We start from the raw sequence: 18,724 nt of genomic DNA on the forward strand, positions 1-18,724 counted from the left end.
AGCGAGACAAAGTATCTTATTATGCCTTCTTCATGCTGATATACCCTGGTTCACGACTATGTCTTCACTAGGCTCTCATGAAAATCAGGAAGTATCTTCCCATTAGTCGCCTCTAACGACAAGCATGCGTTACTGAGGATCAATTCTAACCCGGATCGCAAATTCACGGGTTACCAATTCACAAGTCTGTGTGATGGGATCTGACAGTGCTTAATGATCTGAACTTTCTCAGATACTACAGGCCGTTGCCGGATGATAGTGATAAACATGGCGTTGATGCTCTTGTATAATTTGATGTATGAAAGTGTCAAAAAAAACGATCTAAAATTGACTCTTTCATTGATTGATTAATGTGGACACATCAGTATATATATTCGAGCCTACTGGTACATGTGTATCAGAACTCATCTTAGACCGCTGACCTAAACATCTGAGAACTTTCAGTGGGCCTGCACTCACGCATGCACATACACACGCACTCATGCACACACGCGCACACACATGTACAATGACATAACACGAATTTGCCAATTTACATGTATGTATGTATGTATGTATGTATGTATGTATGTATGTATGTATGTATGCATGTATGTATGTATGTATGCATGTATGTATGTATGTATGTATGTATGTATGTATGTATGTATGTATGTATGTATGTATGTATGTATGTATGTATGTATGTATGTATGTATGTATGTATGTATGTATGTATGTATGTATGTATGTATGTACGTGAGTGTGTTGGAAAATTCACGTTGTGTGTCTGTCTGCGTGCGCGCGTGCGCGTGTGTGTGTGTGTGTCTGTGCGTGCGTGCGTGCGTGCGTGTGTATGTGTGTGTCTGTCTGTGTGACTGACTGTCTCTGTGTCTGTGTGTGAATGCCCATATGATAGGCTATTACCCGAGGCCACCACACTGCCAACACCACACGTATCTGTTTACCGCTACAACTAGGCCTATACGCTTGTGTCCCGGAACTCGGTGTTATCTTGCTGATAACAATGTTATCACGAGAATAGCAGTCATCCAGACGACTAAAGATGACGGATTAGGACTGACTCTCTGGTCTTACTCGTCCAGGTAAAGACATTCTATAGTAATAATTATACTTCTATAACTACAAACAGGTAACTCACGGGCGAAAGAAACGTCACCTCGCTCTTTGTCACAAAACAACAAACTTAGATTTTGGAAATTGAACAATCATATTTGGAAAATTAATGGATTTACAACATTCTGAATGATGAAAGTGTGAACTAAAGATATGAATAATCACTTAGCGTACGATAAAAGATATAAAAATAATTTTGGTGACGTTTCTTTCGCCCGTGAGTTTATTAGAGTGAAACAGCACTAGCGTCGTGCTATACAATGCGACCGTGGATGATCAAGCCATTGAATCGTGTATATTTTGATAGTGAGTTGTGTGTACATGTAGTCACGTGATCTAACGTACTCTATCACCCCGTCATTGTATGTACGAAAGCGTAACAGTGCCACTTTGGTAGCAAAGATTATTTTGTTATGCCGATATTTCTTCTTATTTCGATTTTTTGTCTATTTCTTTTGTAAATTTCGCGTTCGTCCTCCTTACATTTTCGTATTTTCGATACATTTTTTTTAAAATGCGAGATTATTTTTTTTCACATTGCTATCATTATTTTCTCGTTATTTCAAATATTTCTTTCGTTACTTGGACCATTTTCTCCTTACTTCAAGATTTTTAAGATCAGTTCCAAAATCTCGAAATTGTGAGACTTTCCTTCTTCCATAAGAAAGCAAGATTCTTTATGGATAACAAATTCTTTATTATATATGATTTGACGTTTCTGTATAGACTGTTATACCGTTGTCAAGTAAGAGTCTTAACCTGCCAGTCAAACAGATTTCCTTGTTTCTTCTTTAATGTGTGTGCGTGTGCGTGCGTCCCCACAAAAAGAATTCCTTTTGGTGAAAGGGAAGCAATAGCACTGAAGATTATTTGAATGGTTTGATGAAAACCATTGATGACACCAAGTGTTCGTGAAAAAGGCAAGCATGCCCTGCCCAACCGGCAGCACGATTTCACAAAATTTGCCGAAAAATGGAACCATTATTTTTGCTGACGCTGCACAGCAGTACTGCTCCCATGTGACGGCTGCCTGTAAACAAACCAGACAATCAAGTGATCGATGAGCCGGAAAATCCAGTTAGATTATTTGGATATTAGACGACTGCTGTGTAGAAGTACAGAGATTCCGATAAGTCAAGGAAAACGTTTGTGAAATAGATTTGTTTTACAAGACATTTCTGGTGTCCTCTGCCGTGATGTTGGAATATTCCAACTATTCTGGCGGCGGTCTGTAAATAATCGAGTCTGGACCAGACAATCCAGTGTTTGACAGCATGAGCATCGATCTACGCAATTTTTTATCTCCTAATATTTAGATATGAGTAGTCCCCATCTCTGTCAGTATCGTAAAATACTTGTCTTGTCGCTGTCTAGTATGGGTACAATGTGTGAAGCCCATTTCTGGTGTCCCCCCGCCGTGATATTGCTGGATTATTGCTAAAAGCGGCGTAAAACCATACTCACTCACTCACTCACTCTGTCCAGTGATTAGATGGTCTTAAGTATTTTTATTTATGGCAAGGCCAGGCCTTACAAACTTTGGGTTGTTGTTGTTTATTTGTTTTTAGTATGCGAATTATAAATAAAACTATGTGTCTAGAACTTTTTACTCCTAGCGTTGACATAGATTTGATATTTTGTACCTTTATAGACTGACGTGACATTGTATATTTGTCACATTTCCTATCGATTATTTAATCCGACATTCAGTTTAATTAATAATATCCACCAGGTGTTAACAAGTAGTTTTCATGATATATGGAAGGGAATGTGTACAGTTTTATGCCGCTTTTACAATGTTTCAGCAATATCACGGCGGGGGACTCCAGAAATGGGCTTCACACATTGTACCCATATTGGGAATCGAACCCTGGTCGACGAGAGAACGCTTTAAGTTTAACCAGTAGGCTACCCCCACCGCCCCTCAAAATATATGGTGATCTAATACTTAGTCCGTTACACAGGTGAAATATGCCTTATGTTTTCCATTTAAACAAAATTATATGCAGAAAAATATAATTCTATTTGACTTGTATGATATGTTCCTGTGTTTTTCATGTGTAGAATCGACATGCCTTTACATGTGTTTGTGATGTGTGCTATCGGTGTGACCTCCGCTAGCAGTTTGTTGAGTGATTCCCCCGGTATTTGATGCTGATCCGCAAACGCATGTTCATTATCTAATCAGAGTCGTACTGTCAGCTCTAAGATTGTTTTATGCATGTTGAATGGGCCTTGTCGGTTTTATTAAAGGTCACATGCAACCAAAAAATCGAACATAATTAAAACACAATTATCACTTATTCATGACATATAATATACATTGCTGGTTATGAAAAACACATATAAACAAAAGTATAAGCGTACAATCGCAAATCAAAAGTGCAATATTGTGTACTTGGGTTTACTTCCCAAGAAACGAAGCAGCCGGGATACCGAACCCAGTCAGAGCGGGTGGGTGTGCACTCAAGTGTAACGGCTGGTTCATTTGCAGATGCCCTCACGGCTCCAATTACGTGTTTGGCGTAGACGTGGTGAACGTTATGCTGATGAGTGTGTGGTTCAGACAGACCTTTGGGTGGTTGGAGTGTCATGGTCTGGGGTGGAATAAATTACAATCACAGGACTGCCTTCATGTCTGTCAATGGAGAGTTAATGCCCTTTATTACCGTGAGCAGATTCTTCAGAATCACATCGTATCTGTCTTCAATCACCACCAAGATGTCCATACTTTTCAACAGGACAACGCACGGGCACACGCAAGACTTATCATGCAGTATCTGGCCCAGCAACACATCCAGGTTATTCATTGGCCAGCACAGTCGCCAGATGTATCCCCCATGGAGCACTTGTGGGACGAAATTGGTCAAAGTCTTTCGCGGCGACAACAGATGCGAAACATCCGGGAACTTGAGGCTGCACTACTGCAGAAGTGGAATGCCATCCTCAAGAACTCTATTCGGACGCTTATTGACTCGATGAGGAGACGTTGAACTGCATGTGTCAATGCAAATGGCGGTCACACGCGATATTGACTTTTCGATTTGACCCCACGTTTGTTTGATCCTTTCTGACTGTGGAACATTTCAATGAATGAGCGTCTTTTCTGTGTTGCTGTTTTTGTCAGTCGTCCATCTGTTATTATCCTCTCAAAAAAATATCAATTCCTTACATGTGCTTTTAATAATCTGAACTTTTATAAGTGGTGCGTTTTCAATGATGTTCAGTATATTTCCAGACCGCTGTCACAGAGCGAGAATATTGTTTAGTGCGGCGTTGAATTACAAATATGCATTAATAGCCATCATGCATTCAAAGCGAACGAGTCTAATCTGCTGCTGATTATAGGCCAAATTACCTCCACGACCTCTATTATGCATGCCACCGCCCCAATGTCGTGGCGTACCACTTATGTAATGAGTGATTATTGGCCAGGCGTTCCGTGTTAGTTTACACTGTACGTGATCGCTATCGATAAAACAGTACTGGTTCATTCCGTTATGTCTTAGTACCATTCTGAATACATGGAACTTTATGTTATAATGATGCATTCCTAATATTTGGGACCCGTGAAGATCCGGGTTAGAATTGGTCTTCAGTAACCCTTGCTTGTCGTATGAGGCGGCTAACGGGATCGGGTCGTCAGGCTCGCTGACTTGGTTGACAATTGTCACCATATCCCAGTTACGTAGTTCGATGCTCATGCTGTTGATCACTTGATTGTCTGGTCCAGGCTCGATTATTTATAGACAAGCACTGTGGGATGTTTATGACCTCCACAGTTGTCAATTCTTGCATTTTACAAGCCACCTAGTCTGCCCCACAGTCATTTACCTTGTTCTTTCTCTACCTCCCAGACCTTCCTGTCATGCAAAAGTCCTAAACAAAGCAGCCCAGAGTGCTGAATCCTCTAGTTCATGGAGGCTTCTTTTCATTTATTTGTATAACAAATATGACATTTTTATAGGTTATGCGTTAATCTAAATCTAGCTAAGTGACAATTCAAAGTCTAAGTGTATTTTGTTTTGTTTGTTTGTTGTTGGGGTAGAATGACATGTGTCAGTCAAGTCAGCGAGCCTGACCATCCGATCCCGTTAGTCGCCTCTTGCGACAAGCAAGGGTTGCTGAAGACCAATTTTAACCCGGATCTTCACGGATTCTAAGTGTAGTATTTAACCAGCCGTATCCCACTCAAAACATCTTTTTGTCTAAAACAATGTCATTTTGATTGAGAGTGTGGGTAAATGTCAACAGTATTATGGCCGTACATGATCCCTTTGTTATAGGAGTGTGTTTATATTGTGTCCCCTAACTACACATTCACGTTGGAGTGAGTGAGTGTGTGAATTAAGTTTTACGCCGCTTTCAGAAATATTCCAGCAATATCACGGCGGGGGACACCAGAAATCTGCTTCAAACATTGTAGCCATGAGGGGACTCGAACCCGGGTCTCCAGCGTGACGAGCGAACGCTTTAACCAATAGGCTACCCCATCGGCTCCATTCACGTTGGAACATATACATAACGTTAATACTGATAAGAACAGCGTGAGATTAGTATTCACGGTTAATCCGCTTTCGTTTATTTTCAGTAAGCATTTTGTGCTATTTGGATTTGTATGTAACTAGATTATTTATCCCCTTATGTAAGCGTTAATACTTCTCAAACCTTGCTACCTGGCAACCCATAACAGTAAGAGGGTATTGAAGCCAGTATCTACTACCTGCATATGACCAGTGCCCACTTCGACTCGAGCTCTCTTCACCACTGTAACTGACCCCAAAGGTACGTCAACAAGCTGTCAACAAACTTTCACGTAGTCCCGTGTATACAGAAATGTTCTTTCAAACATGGCTTGAAGGTGGAACTCACTTATGTACGTTCATGTACGCGCGCGCCTACGCACACGCACAGGTACACACACACCAGGCAAATCCATGCATTAGACGGTATATGTATTATTCCATTTTAAATTTTGCAACGAAGTAACACTGTAGTGTCAGGATGTATTGTAATGAAGAAACATAATGCAGTGATATGATGTACCGTGGTGAAGAAACATAATGCAGTGATATGATGTACCGTAGTGAAGAAACATAATGCAGTGATATGATGTACCGTGGTGAAGAAACATAATGCAGTGATATGATGTACCGTGGTGAAGAAACATAATGCAGTGATATGATGTACCGTGGTGAAGAAACATAATGCAGTGATATGATGTACCGTGGTGAAGAAACATAATGCAGTGATATGATGTACCGTGGTGAAGAAACATAATGCATTGATATGACTTACTACAATGAAGTAACATAATGCACTGATATGACTTACTACAATGAAGTAACATAATGCACTGATATGACTTACTACAATGAAGTAACATAATGCAGTGATATGATGTACCGTAGTGAAGTAACATAATGCAGTGATATGACGTACTACAGTGAAGTAACATAATGCAGTGATATGATGTACCGTAGTGAAGAAACATAATGCAGTGATATGATGTACCGTAGTGAAGAAACATAATGCAGTGATATGATGTACCGTAGTGAAGTAACATAATGCATTGATATGACGTACCGTAGTGAAGTAACATAATGCATTGATATGACGTACTACAATGAAGTAACATAATGCACTGATATGACTTACTACAATGAAGTAACATAATGCACTGATATGACTTACTACAATGAAGTAACATAATGCACTGATATGACTTACTACAATGAAGTAACATAATGCAGTGATATGATGTACCGTAGTGAAGTAACATAATGCATTGATATGACGTACTACAATGAAGTAACATAATGCATTGATATGATGTACCGTAGTGAAGTAACATAATGCATTGATATGACTTACTACAATGAAGTAACATAATGCACTGATATGACTTACCACAATGAAGTAACATAATGCAGTGATATGATGTACCGTAGTGAAGTAACATTATGCATTGATATAACTCACTACAATGAAGTAACATAATGCACTGATATGATGTACCGTGGTGAAGAAACATAATGCAGTGATATGATGTACCGTAGTGAAGTAGCATAATGCATTGATATAACTAACTGCAATGAAGTAACATAATGCAGTGATATGATGTACCGTGGTGAAGAATCATAATGCATTGATATGACTTACTGCAATGAGGTAACATAATGCATTGATATGACTTACTGCAATGAAGTAACATAATGCATTGATATGACTTACTGCAATAAAGTAACATAATGCAGTGATATGACTCACTGCAATGAAGTAACATAATGCAGTGATATGACTTACTACAATGAAGTAACATAATGCAGTGATATGACTCACTGCAATGAAGTAACATAATGCAGAGATATGACCTACTGTGATGAAACATTATATATCTATTCCCGCTTCACGACCTATTGCGATCTATTCAATTCAACGACGTACGATATATTCTTCAAGTCTCATCATTTGAATATTTGTTTCAGTTGTCTTAAACCCTGAAGATGAAAGTTGTTAAGACGAAGGTAAGAGTGAATGTGTATATGTCGAATATACTTTTATATCGAAAATATATGAATTGTTGTACATTTCAGCCGAGACGTTCACTAATGATATTTTGTTAGTGTTTGTGTAGTGCGTAGTATATCAGTACATCAGTGTTTGTGTAGTGTGTTGTATACAGTATATCAGTACATCGGTGTTTGTGTAGTGTGTAGTATACAGTATATCAGTACATCGGTGTTTGTGTAGTGTGTTGTATACAGTATATCAGTATATAGGTGTTTGTGTAGTGTATAGTATACAGTATATCAGTACATCGTTGTTTGTGTAGTGTGTAGTATACAGTATATTAGTACATTGGTGTTTGTGTAGTGTGTAGTATACAGTATATCAGTACATAGGTGTTTGTGTAGTGTGTAGTATACAGTATATCAGTACATCGGTGTTTTGTGTAGTGTGTAGTATACAGTATATCAGTACATCGGTGTTTGTGTAGTGTGTAGTATACAGTATATCAGTACATCGGTGTTTGTGTAGTGTGTAGTATACAGTATATCAGTACATCGGTGTTTTTGTAGTGTGTAGTATACAGTATATCAGTACATCGGTGTTTGTGTAGTGTGTAGTATGTACATATATCAGTACATCGGTGTTTGTGTAGTGTGTAGTATAGTATACAGTATATCAGTACATCGGTGTTTTTGTAGTGTGTAGTATACAGTATATCAGTACATCGGTGTTTGTGTAGTGTGTAGTATACAGTATATCAGTACATCGGTGTTTGTGTAGTGTGTAGTATACAGTATATCAGTACATCGGTGTTTGTGTAGTCTGTAGTATACAGTATATCAGTACATCAGTGTTTGTGTAGTGTGTAGTATACAGTATATCAGTACATCAGTGTTTGTGTAGTGTGTAGTATACAGTATATCAGTACATCAGTGTTTGTGTAGTGTGTAGTATACAGTATATCAGTACATCAGTGTTTGTGTAGTGTGTAGTATACAGTATATCAGTACATTGGTGTTTGTGTAGTGTGTAGTATACAGTATATCAGTACATCAGTGTTTGTGTAGTGTGTAGTATACAGTATATTAGTACATTGGTGTTTGTGTAATCTGTAGTATACAGTATATCAGTACATCGGTGTTTGTGTAGTGTGTCGTATACAGTATATCAGTACATCAGTGTTTGTGTAGTGTATACAGTATATCAGTACATCAGTGTTTGTAGTAGTATACAGTATATATAGTACATGGTGTTTGTGTAGTGTGTAGTATACAGTATATCAGTACATCGGTGTTTTGTAGTAGTGTAGTATACAGCATATTAGTACATTCAGGTGTTTGTGTAGTGTGTAGTATACAGTATATCAGTACATCGGTGTTTGTGTAGTGTAGTGGTATACAGCATATCAGTATCATCGTTATACAGTTTGTGTAGTGTGTAGTATACAGTATATCAGTACATCGTGTAGTGTTTTACATTGTGTAGTGTGTAGTATACAGTATATCAGTACATCGGTGTTTGTGTAGTGTGTAGTATACAGTATATCAGTACATCGGTGTTTGTGTAGTGTGTAGTATACAGTATATCAGTACATCGGTGTTTGTGTAGTGTGTAGTATACAGTATATCAGTACATCGGTGTTTTGTAGTGTGTTGTGTAGTATACAGTATATCAGCACATCATCAGTGTACAGTATATCAATTACATCAGTGTTTGTGTAGTGTGTAGTATACAGTATATCAGTACATCGGTGTTTGCAGCGTGCAGTGCAGTAGTATACAGTATATCAGTACATCGGTGTTTGTGTAGTGTGTAGTATACAGTATATCATTACGATCGGTGTTTGTGTAGGTGTTTGTGTAGTGTGTAGTACAGTGCAGTATACAGTATATCAGTACATCAGTGTTTGTGTAGTGTGTAGTATACAGTATATCAGTACATCGGTGTTTGTGTAGTGTGTAGTATACAGTATATCAGTACATCGGTGTTTGTGTAGTGTGTAGTATACAGTATATCAGTACATCGGTGTTTGTGTAGTGTGTAGTATACAGTATATCAGTACATCGGTGTTTGTGTAGTGTGTAGTATACAGTATATCAGTACATCGGTGTTTTGTTGTGTGTAGTGTAGTATACAGTATATCAGTACATCAGTGTTTGTGTAGTGTGTAGTATACAGTATATCAGTACATCGGTGTTTGTGTAGTGTGTAGTATACAGTATATCAGTACATCGGTGTTTGTGTAGTGTGTAGTATACAGTATATCAGTACATCGGTGTGTTTGTGTAGTGTGTAGTATACAGTATATCAGTACATCGGTGTTTATGTGTAGTGTGTAGCATACAGTATATCAGTACATCAGCATATTTGTGTAGTGTTTGTGTAGTATACAGTATATCAGTACATTACATCGGTGTTTGTGTAGTGTGTAGTATACAGTATATCAGTACATCGGTGTTTGTGTAGTGTGTAGTATACAGTATATCAGTACATCGGTGTTTGTGTAGTGTGTAGTATACAGTATATCAGTACATCGGTGTTTGTGTAGTGTGTAGTATACAGTATATCAGTACATCGGTGTTTGTGTAGTGTGTAGTATACAGTATATCAGTACATCGGTGTTTGTGTAGTGTGTAGTATACAGTATATCAGTACATCGGTGTTTGTGTAGTGTGTAGTATACAGTATATCAGTACATCGGTGTTTGTGTAGTGTGTAGTATACAGTATATCAGTACATCGGTGTTTGTGTGTAGTGTGTAGCATACAGTATATCAGTACATCGGTGTTTGTGTAGTGTGTAGCATACAGTATATCAGTACATCGGCGTTTGTGTAGTGTAGTAGTATACAGCATATCAGTACATCGGTGTTTGTGTAGTGTGTAGTATACAGTATATCAGTACATCGGATATTTGTGTAGTGTGTAGTATACAGTACATATCAGTACATCGGCGGTGTGTCGTGTGCAGTATACAGTATATCAGTACATCAGTGTTTGTGTAGTGTACAGTATACAGTATATCAGTACATCGGGTTTGTGTAGTGTGTAGTATACAGTATCAGTACATCGATGTCAGTAGTGTAGCATACAGTATATCAGTACATCAGTGTTTGTGTAGTGTGTAGTATACAGTATATCAGTACATCAGTGTTTGTGTAGTGTGTAGTATACAGTATATCAGTACATCGGTATTTGTGTAGTGTGTAGTATACAGTATATCAGTACATCGGCGTTTGTGTAGTGTGTAGTATACAGTATATCAGTACATCGGTGTTTGTGTAGTGTGTAGTATACAGTATATCAGTACATCGGTGTTTGTGTGAGCAGTGTGTAGTATACAGTATACGATCACTGCAGCTGTATTTATGAATGAGTAATGTACAATACATCAATAACATCAACACATGAATGGAAGGGCATTGTGATTCATAGCAGTTTTGTGAATTACACTTAAGTGTAGTTAAGTCTTGTTAAGTTATGTTTAGTTTAGTTTAGTTTAGTTCAATTTAATTCAGTTTAGTTTAGTTTGTAACACATATACATGATTGTGGCAGGCTGAGTTTGACAGTGTTCTGACGGGTAGCCCTGGGCAGCTGGTAGTGGTCGACTTCTTCGCGACATGGTGTCCACCATGTACAGGAATTGCGCCGTTCTTTGAGGTGAGTGTGTCCTTGTTTCCGAAACATCGTTCAAGGTCGGCGCGAGTGCATTTCTGCCTTGTCAGAGGTAACCCAAGCTACAGTCGGTCTAGCTCGGAAGTGTCCAGCGCCGATACCTTTAATAAATCATCCTCTGTTCTTTACCATTACCTGATTCGTGAAGCATCATACACAAAAAACAGTGTGCCATTGTAACTTTGATATGTTTGAATACAGTAATTGTTTATTTTACGCCGTACTCAGCAGTATTCCAGCTATATGACGGCGGTCCAAGTCTGGACCAGAATTGTCATCACGAGCATCGATCTACACAACTGCGATATTCGTTGACATGCATCAAACAAGTCACCGAGCCTGATCACCCGATCCCGTTAGTTGTCAAATACGACAAGCACGGGTAGCTGAAGATCAGTTCTAGCAAGATTCCTTACGAGTAAACATGGACACGTGGAGGTATGTCGACAAAATGTATAGGAGATGTTTCCATTGCAGGCCCTGTCCGTTAAGTATCCACTGGTTGTGTTCATCAAGGTCGACGTAGACGAAAATGAGGTACAGTTGGTTCCATTCATGAACAAATAGTTACATTCTGAAATAACATTTATGTCTCATATTTTGTCAAATCAAGATTGAAAAAAGAGATAAAACTAAATGGTGTCATTTTTGTAGACAAACTATCAATTTTGTGACTATTACTTTAGATATGTGTTGTACACTTTTCCGTGTTGATTCCCCAGGAGACAGCAGCTGTCTGTGAAGTAGAGGCGATGCCCACCTTTAAATTCTACAAGGACGGGAAACAGGTAAGACAATCACATGGAGATGTCAGTGTACAGATCAGATGTAGGACATCGAGATGTCAATGCACAGCTGTAGGATAGGTAGCCACCAGCGTACAGCTGTAGCATAGGCAGCCATTGGCGTACAGCTGTAGGATATTGAGATGTCAGTGTACAGATGTAGGACATCGAGATGTCAGTGTACAGCTGTAGGACATCGAGATGTCAGCGTACAGCTGTAGGACATCGAGATGTCAGTGTACAGCTGTAGGATATCGAGATGTCAGTGTACAGCTGTAGGACATCGAGATGTCAGTGTACAGCTGTAGGACATCGAGATGTCAGCGTACAGCTGTAGGATATCGAGATGTCAGTGTACAGGACATCGAGATGTCAGTGAGATGTATCGAGATGTCAGTGTATCGAAATGTCAGCGTACAGCTGCAGGACATCGAGATGCAGGACATCGAGAGTGTACAGCTGTAGGACATCGAGATGTCAGTGTACAGCTGTAGGACATCGAGATGTCAGCGTACAGCCTGCAGGATATCGAGATGTCAGTGTACAGCTGTAGTAGATATCGAGATGTCAGCGTACAGCAGGTGTAGGATATCGAGATGTCAGCGTACAGGCTGTAGGACATCGAGATGTCAGCATGTACATACACAGCTGTAGGACATCGAGATGTCAGCGTACAGTGTACAGCTGTAGGACATCGAGACGTATGTATGTAGTCTGATGTCAGCTGTAGACAGCCGTGATGGAGGAGAGGTGAGTGTTTGTCTGTAGCTGTAGACAGTGTTATGGTTGACATCGAGATGTCTGTATGACAGATATCGTATGGAGGACAGGTGTGTTTGTCTGTAGTATCGTGTTATGGAGGAGACTGTACAGCTGTAGACAGTGTGGAGGACAGGTGTAATTTTGTTTGTCTGTATCGTAGATGTGTAGACAGCTGTATGGATATGGAGGAAGGTGTCAGTCTTACAGCTGTCTGTATGTAGCTGTGTAGACAATGATACGTCTGTCAGCCATGGAGGACAGGAGTGTTTGTCTATATGTGGGGACAGCTGTTGACAGCATTATGGAGGACAGGTGTGTTTGTCTGTATGTAGTATGTAGACATATGAGATGGAGGACAGCTGTAGGTGTGATATGGAGGAGAGGTGAGTTTGTAGCTGTAGACTGCTATGGAGGAGACAGCGTTGTGATGGTAGCTGTAGAATCAGGTGTGTTTGTCTGTATGTATAGCTGTAGGATCGAATGTCAGTGTACAGAGGTATGTAGCCGTAGACAATGTTATGGAGACAGCTGTAGACAGTGTTATGGTTGACAGGTGTGTTTGTCTGTATGTAGGTGTAGACAGCGTTAGCTGTAGACAGGAGGACAGGTGTGTTTGTCTGTATGTAGCTGTAGGTGTTAGACAGGTGTGTTTGTCTGTATGTAGCTGTAGACAGTGTTATGGGACAGGTGTGTTTGTCTGTATGTAACTGTAGACAGTGTAATGGAGGACAGGTGTGTTTGTCTGTATGTAGCTGTAGACAGTGTTATGGTTGACAGGTGTGTCTGTACTTCTTATAACATGTAGATGCTGCCTTTGTGACATACGAATGGGATGAATGACGTAAAGCAAAACCGTGGAATTATCTGCTGTTCGAGATCATGTAAGGGACCGTTCATAATTTATAGCTAGGGGGTGTGATGATGATTTTAAGGAGTGGGGGGTCACCCATTTTGTTCTGGGAGGTAGGGGGTCATCAATTTTGTACACATGTTTCTAGGGGGGCAGCAATTTTGTACATAAAATTATTTTAAAATTATGCTTAAAAATTGTGGGACGGGGGAGGAGGGGAGTCATTGATTTGCACATGACTGACTGACTGAGTGAGTATGGTTTTACGCCGCTTTTAGCAATATTCCAGCAATATCACGGCGGGGAACACCAGCAATGGGCTTCACAAGTTGTACCCATGTGGGGAATCGAACCCGGGCCTTCGGCGTGACGAGCGAACGCTTTAACCACTAGGCTACCCCACCGCCCCGATTTGTACATGACATGCACGGGGAGTCACTTACTTTGTACATAAATTTTAGGGAAGGTCATTCACATTGTACAAGCTTCTCCATAAAACTCATCATCACCCCTCCTGGCTATAAATTATTAACGGTCGCCAATGACTACAGAATTATGACGAATTACCTATTTATCGTGTACTTTTTGTGTGTTGTTCAGGTGGATGAACTCGTCGGTGCCAGTCAGGTAGACCTGGAAGCTAAAGTCGAGAAAAATCAGTGACGACGAAGTGTGTGCAGGAATGGATGCCCTGGGATGAGAATCGTGACAATGATTACCAGATGTGTGTTGATGATCTTAATGTATGACAGCAGATGACTCTATGGTCTCTTGATTATAAACCTGGGAGACATAAAACGGTTTTGTTGGACGGTCTGATTATTGTCAATCTGTCTGACTGACCATGGTGTTGAGTTATTGTAAACACGCTGACTGTTCATTGTATAGTGTGATTATTGTAAATAAAAGCGTTAACACAGTGTCCACAGACATAAGATTCCATATTACGATTCTGACTATTTCATCTTGGTTTATCAATCACTGTAAATAGTGATGATACCAGGTGTTCATGTATAGTGAGCGTATTCGACCTACCGTTGACACCTGTCACAAACACACGCTGCGGCAAGTCAATTGTTCATCGGAAAACAACTCCATAAACATACAACGGGAATTGCAAAATAAATTATTGCATCGGGCATCATTTAGCCAAATGATACACCCAATTTGAAACTATTATCTACGCTACAAGCAGGGGATCGGGTGATGGTGGTGGTGTACATTGAAATAAACGTTACATGTCCTGGTTAGGGAGCGGGTGATGGAGCAGCCCCTTACAATAATCCACGCATTGATGCATTTGACCCGTCCCAACGTAATAAAACAAACAGACGTAATGTATGAAACTAGAGTGTTCGTGGAAACGTGATAAGCATTACAGGTTATTATTAAGTATTGAGCATGGATGTCGGTTACTGTTACATTTGTCTCAATGTTCACATGTTGAAATTGTTTACTCAGAGAAACTAGCAAAGTTTCTTGATAGTTCTTCAAATTAATCTTTGTAAGCCCCTGCAGCGTTTGACCTGAAGGAAAAATATTTACAATTTTAGTCAAATTCAATTTTATTTTAAACTAAGTTTAAACTAGTAGTAGGTTTGGTTTCATGCCAAACTGAAAAACATTAATTTATAGCAAGGACACGCTGCACCGAAATAAAAAATGGAAGCAAGCCAAACACATAGTAAAGTTTATGCAACGCAAATGCATCCAGAGGCCAGTCTATATGAGGAGGAGGAGGAGTGAGTAAGTGAGTTTAGTTTTACGCCGCACTCAGCAATATTCCAGGTAAATGGCGGCGGTCTGTAAATAATCAAGTCTTGACCAGACAATCCAGTGATCAACAGTATGAGCATCGATCTACGCAGTTGAGATACGATGACATGTCAGCGAGCCTGACCACCCGTTACATGCATATATATGTGTGCATACATTATATACACTAAGCGCCAAAAGAAACGTTACCCTCAAACTTTTATGAATTACTTCAAAATTATCAAAGATATATTAGAAGGTATTAGTTTAGAAGAAAGCTTAACAACACAGCTTTATGCAAATCACGAAAACAAATTCTCAAATGCATTCTTATTTAGGTGAAATACATCTTTTTCAGAAGAGTCAAATTGTCCTATTTTCTTCCATGCAGAAATAAACCAATAACAGTGAGTTAGATGTCCAAAAGAAAGGTTGATATAAAATTCTGCTTTGAGACAAAGATAAACCATTTAAAGTCACCATTCTTTAACTATTAAAACAAGAAACAACTGTTGTAGAGTGTGTAAAATTGTAAAATAATCAATCCTATGATTTCAGTCTTTTAAAACGTTTTTTGCTCATTTGCATTAGTGAAAACATCACTTAATCAGATCGCTAGGAACCCACAATAAGTACGTTGTACTGACAATAACATGCGTGTACATACAATATTAAAACACAACCTCTCTGTTTACTACAACATCTTTACAGTCCAAACAATATATACCGACTGCGCGTATGACACCTTACAATAGTATTATCACGGCTCTTCAGCCCACAGCAATATACATCATCGTATGACTGCACATACAGCAGCTTACATTAGTATTATAACGGCTCTTCAGCCCACAGCAATATACATCATCGTATGACTGCACATACAGCAGTTTACATTAGTATTATAACGGCTCTTCAGCCCACAGCAATATACATCATCGTATGACTGCACATACAGCAGCTTACATTAGTATTATAACGGCTCTTCAGCACATACAGCAGTTTACAGCAATATACATCATCGTATGACTGCACATACAGCAGCTTATATTAGTATTATAACGGCTCTTCAGCCCACAGCAATATACATCATCGTATGACTGCACATACAGCAGCTTATATTAGTATTATAACGGCTCTTCAGCCCACAGCAATATACATCATCGTATGACTGCACATACAGCAGCTTATATTAGTATTATAACGGCTCTTCAGCCCACAGCAATATACATCATCGTATGACTGCACATACAGCAGCTTATATTAGTATTAAAACGGCTCTTCAGCCCACAGCAATATACATCATCGTATGACTGCACATCAGCAATATACATCATCGTATGACCGCACATATTAGTATATAACTTCAGCCCACATATACATCATCGTATGACTGCACATACAGCAGCTTACATTAGTATTATAACGGCTCTTCGCCCTCAGCAATATACATCATCAGCCCACAGCAATATATTAACGGCTCTTCACATACATCATCAGCAATATACATATGACTGCACATAGCCCACAGCAGTTTACAGCACATTAGTATCGCACTGGCTATGTAACCTACCAACAGCAACACACCTGGATTACAACAGATCTTAGTCCCACAGCCACAAACCTGAAACATACAACACAAATACTGAACACAAATATGTTTTGCATATAAGTATGACGTAATGGCCGTGCTTGCACTAGAGCGAGAATGAACAATTCAAATCTTAATACCCTTAAATACCCCTGTTTAGCGCCACCTACTGGCTCAGACTACTCTACTTACATCAAAGCTCCACACCACTAGGAGAAAGTAATTTCCTTCATATTCATCCTTCAACCGAAAGAAATGACATTTCTCCTATACCAACCGTTACGCAACATAACAACACATTTGACAGTGGGACACGCTGTGCGCTGCAAGACCGAGAGCTGCAAAGAAAGTCAAAGTCCAAGAGAAAGAGAAACTTTCATTCTGTTATCAATACTATCTTTAATGTAACCATCCTTAGCATTCTCACTTTTCCATCTTCCATGTCTCTTAAACATGCGGTCTGGTATGCCGTTGTTTGCTGCAGCTGTAGCACCGCCACTACGTAGGCTGTGCAGACCATAACTGTTAATATTAGTAACAAATGGAGACAATGCATCCAAGAACAGTTCCCTTAATCTTGTGTAAGACAGAGGATTGTTGCCTTTTCTTAACACATAACCAGATGCACATTTGCTGAGACTTCTGAAAACAAACTGATCAGAATCTGCTGGAATACATGCATGTTTTAGGTATCTCTCCAAACAATCAACCGGACACAGTTTCGATTGAGTTCTGCTTATAATGAGCCAAGCTCCGTCTCGATACACATCTGTTTTAGACTTTTCAATAAAAACAGACATATGAGTTTTATAAAAGATTAAATCAGAACGAGAAATGTTAATCAGCTCAGAAGATCTTAAAAATCCAGCATAAGCCAACAAACACATAGCTAGTATTCTCAAATCAGACAAGGATGCATTTACAATCCTTGAATCATACAACTTCTCAAGAATAGCAACAGTAACTGGCTCCTTCTTAACCACGGACTTTGCTAGTTTCCGTTTAGCTGCTTCCAACACATTTTTTACAAGACTATTTCCAGTCGGACTCTCAACCCCTACACTGCAATGTGCATGCCTTATGCTATAGAAGGCTGAAATGACAGGTGACACTGTATCGCTCTGTTGGACAACAGATAAAAGATAAATGGCACAATGCAGGGGCGAAATTGGTAACACATCAGGCATATTGTTCATTTTTGCCCACCTTTGCCATGCAGCAAAACCGTACGCATACTTCCTTACAGTGGACTCGGCTCTCGATTCCGACAATAAATCTGGCAGACTGCTAGCCAAATGGCGTACAGGAACAGGAAGTTGATCAAGTTCATTCTTATATGTACAAAGGAACACATCTGTAACAATGAAAACCTCAATCAGCGGAAATCAACAAGAAGAGCAAGCATGTTAAAGTGCAGATCAGTTTCTCCAACCATTCCTCCTGGAATCTTACTCGCTGTATAAGACTCTCTGGAAGTAGGCAAATATATACAAGCTTTAACTTGTGGAATAAACATTGAATTTGAAATTAATAAAGGCCAGAAGCAAGGAGAATGCCACTCGGGGACGACAAGCGTTCCCATCGCACCACACTGTGCCAAATGCTTGATCGTCTGGGGAATCAGACATATAGGGGGCACAATCCAGTTCATTGTTCCCTTCCAGTTCACAGTGAAGCAG

The 18,724-nt window shown here is 39.5% G+C and overlaps 1 protein-coding gene across 3 annotated transcripts in view; it reads left to right on the forward strand.

Annotated features, from left to right (window-relative positions):
• Positions 1–14,624, forward strand: part of LOC124284652 (thioredoxin-like) — a 48,825-nt gene extending 34,201 nt beyond the window's left edge. Inside the window, exons 1-6 of one of the 3 annotated variants that reach the window (XM_046720758.1) lie at positions 840–1,085; positions 7,605–7,643; positions 11,186–11,290; positions 11,783–11,842; positions 12,028–12,093; positions 14,303–14,624. In XM_046720758.1, coding sequence (XP_046576714.1) covers positions 7,623–7,643; positions 11,186–11,290; positions 11,783–11,842; positions 12,028–12,093; positions 14,303–14,365 — 315 coding nt within the window. In that variant the 5' untranslated portion in view covers positions 840–1,085; positions 7,605–7,622 and the 3' untranslated portion in view covers positions 14,366–14,624. Of the gene's footprint in view, positions 1–839; positions 1,086–4,812; positions 5,902–7,604; positions 7,644–11,185; positions 11,291–11,782; positions 11,843–12,027; positions 12,094–14,302 lie in introns of those variants that run through there. The other 2 variants (XM_046720760.1, XM_046720759.1) reach the window with 2 other exon arrangements.
• Positions 14,625–18,724: the final 4,100 nt, after the last annotated feature.

The sequence above is a fragment of the Haliotis rubra genome, unplaced genomic scaffold, assembly GCF_003918875.1.
Source record: "Haliotis rubra isolate DU_JTF1 unplaced genomic scaffold, ASM391887v1 Scf340, whole genome shotgun sequence".
Taxonomy (NCBI): domain Eukaryota; kingdom Metazoa; phylum Mollusca; class Gastropoda; order Lepetellida; family Haliotidae; genus Haliotis; species Haliotis rubra.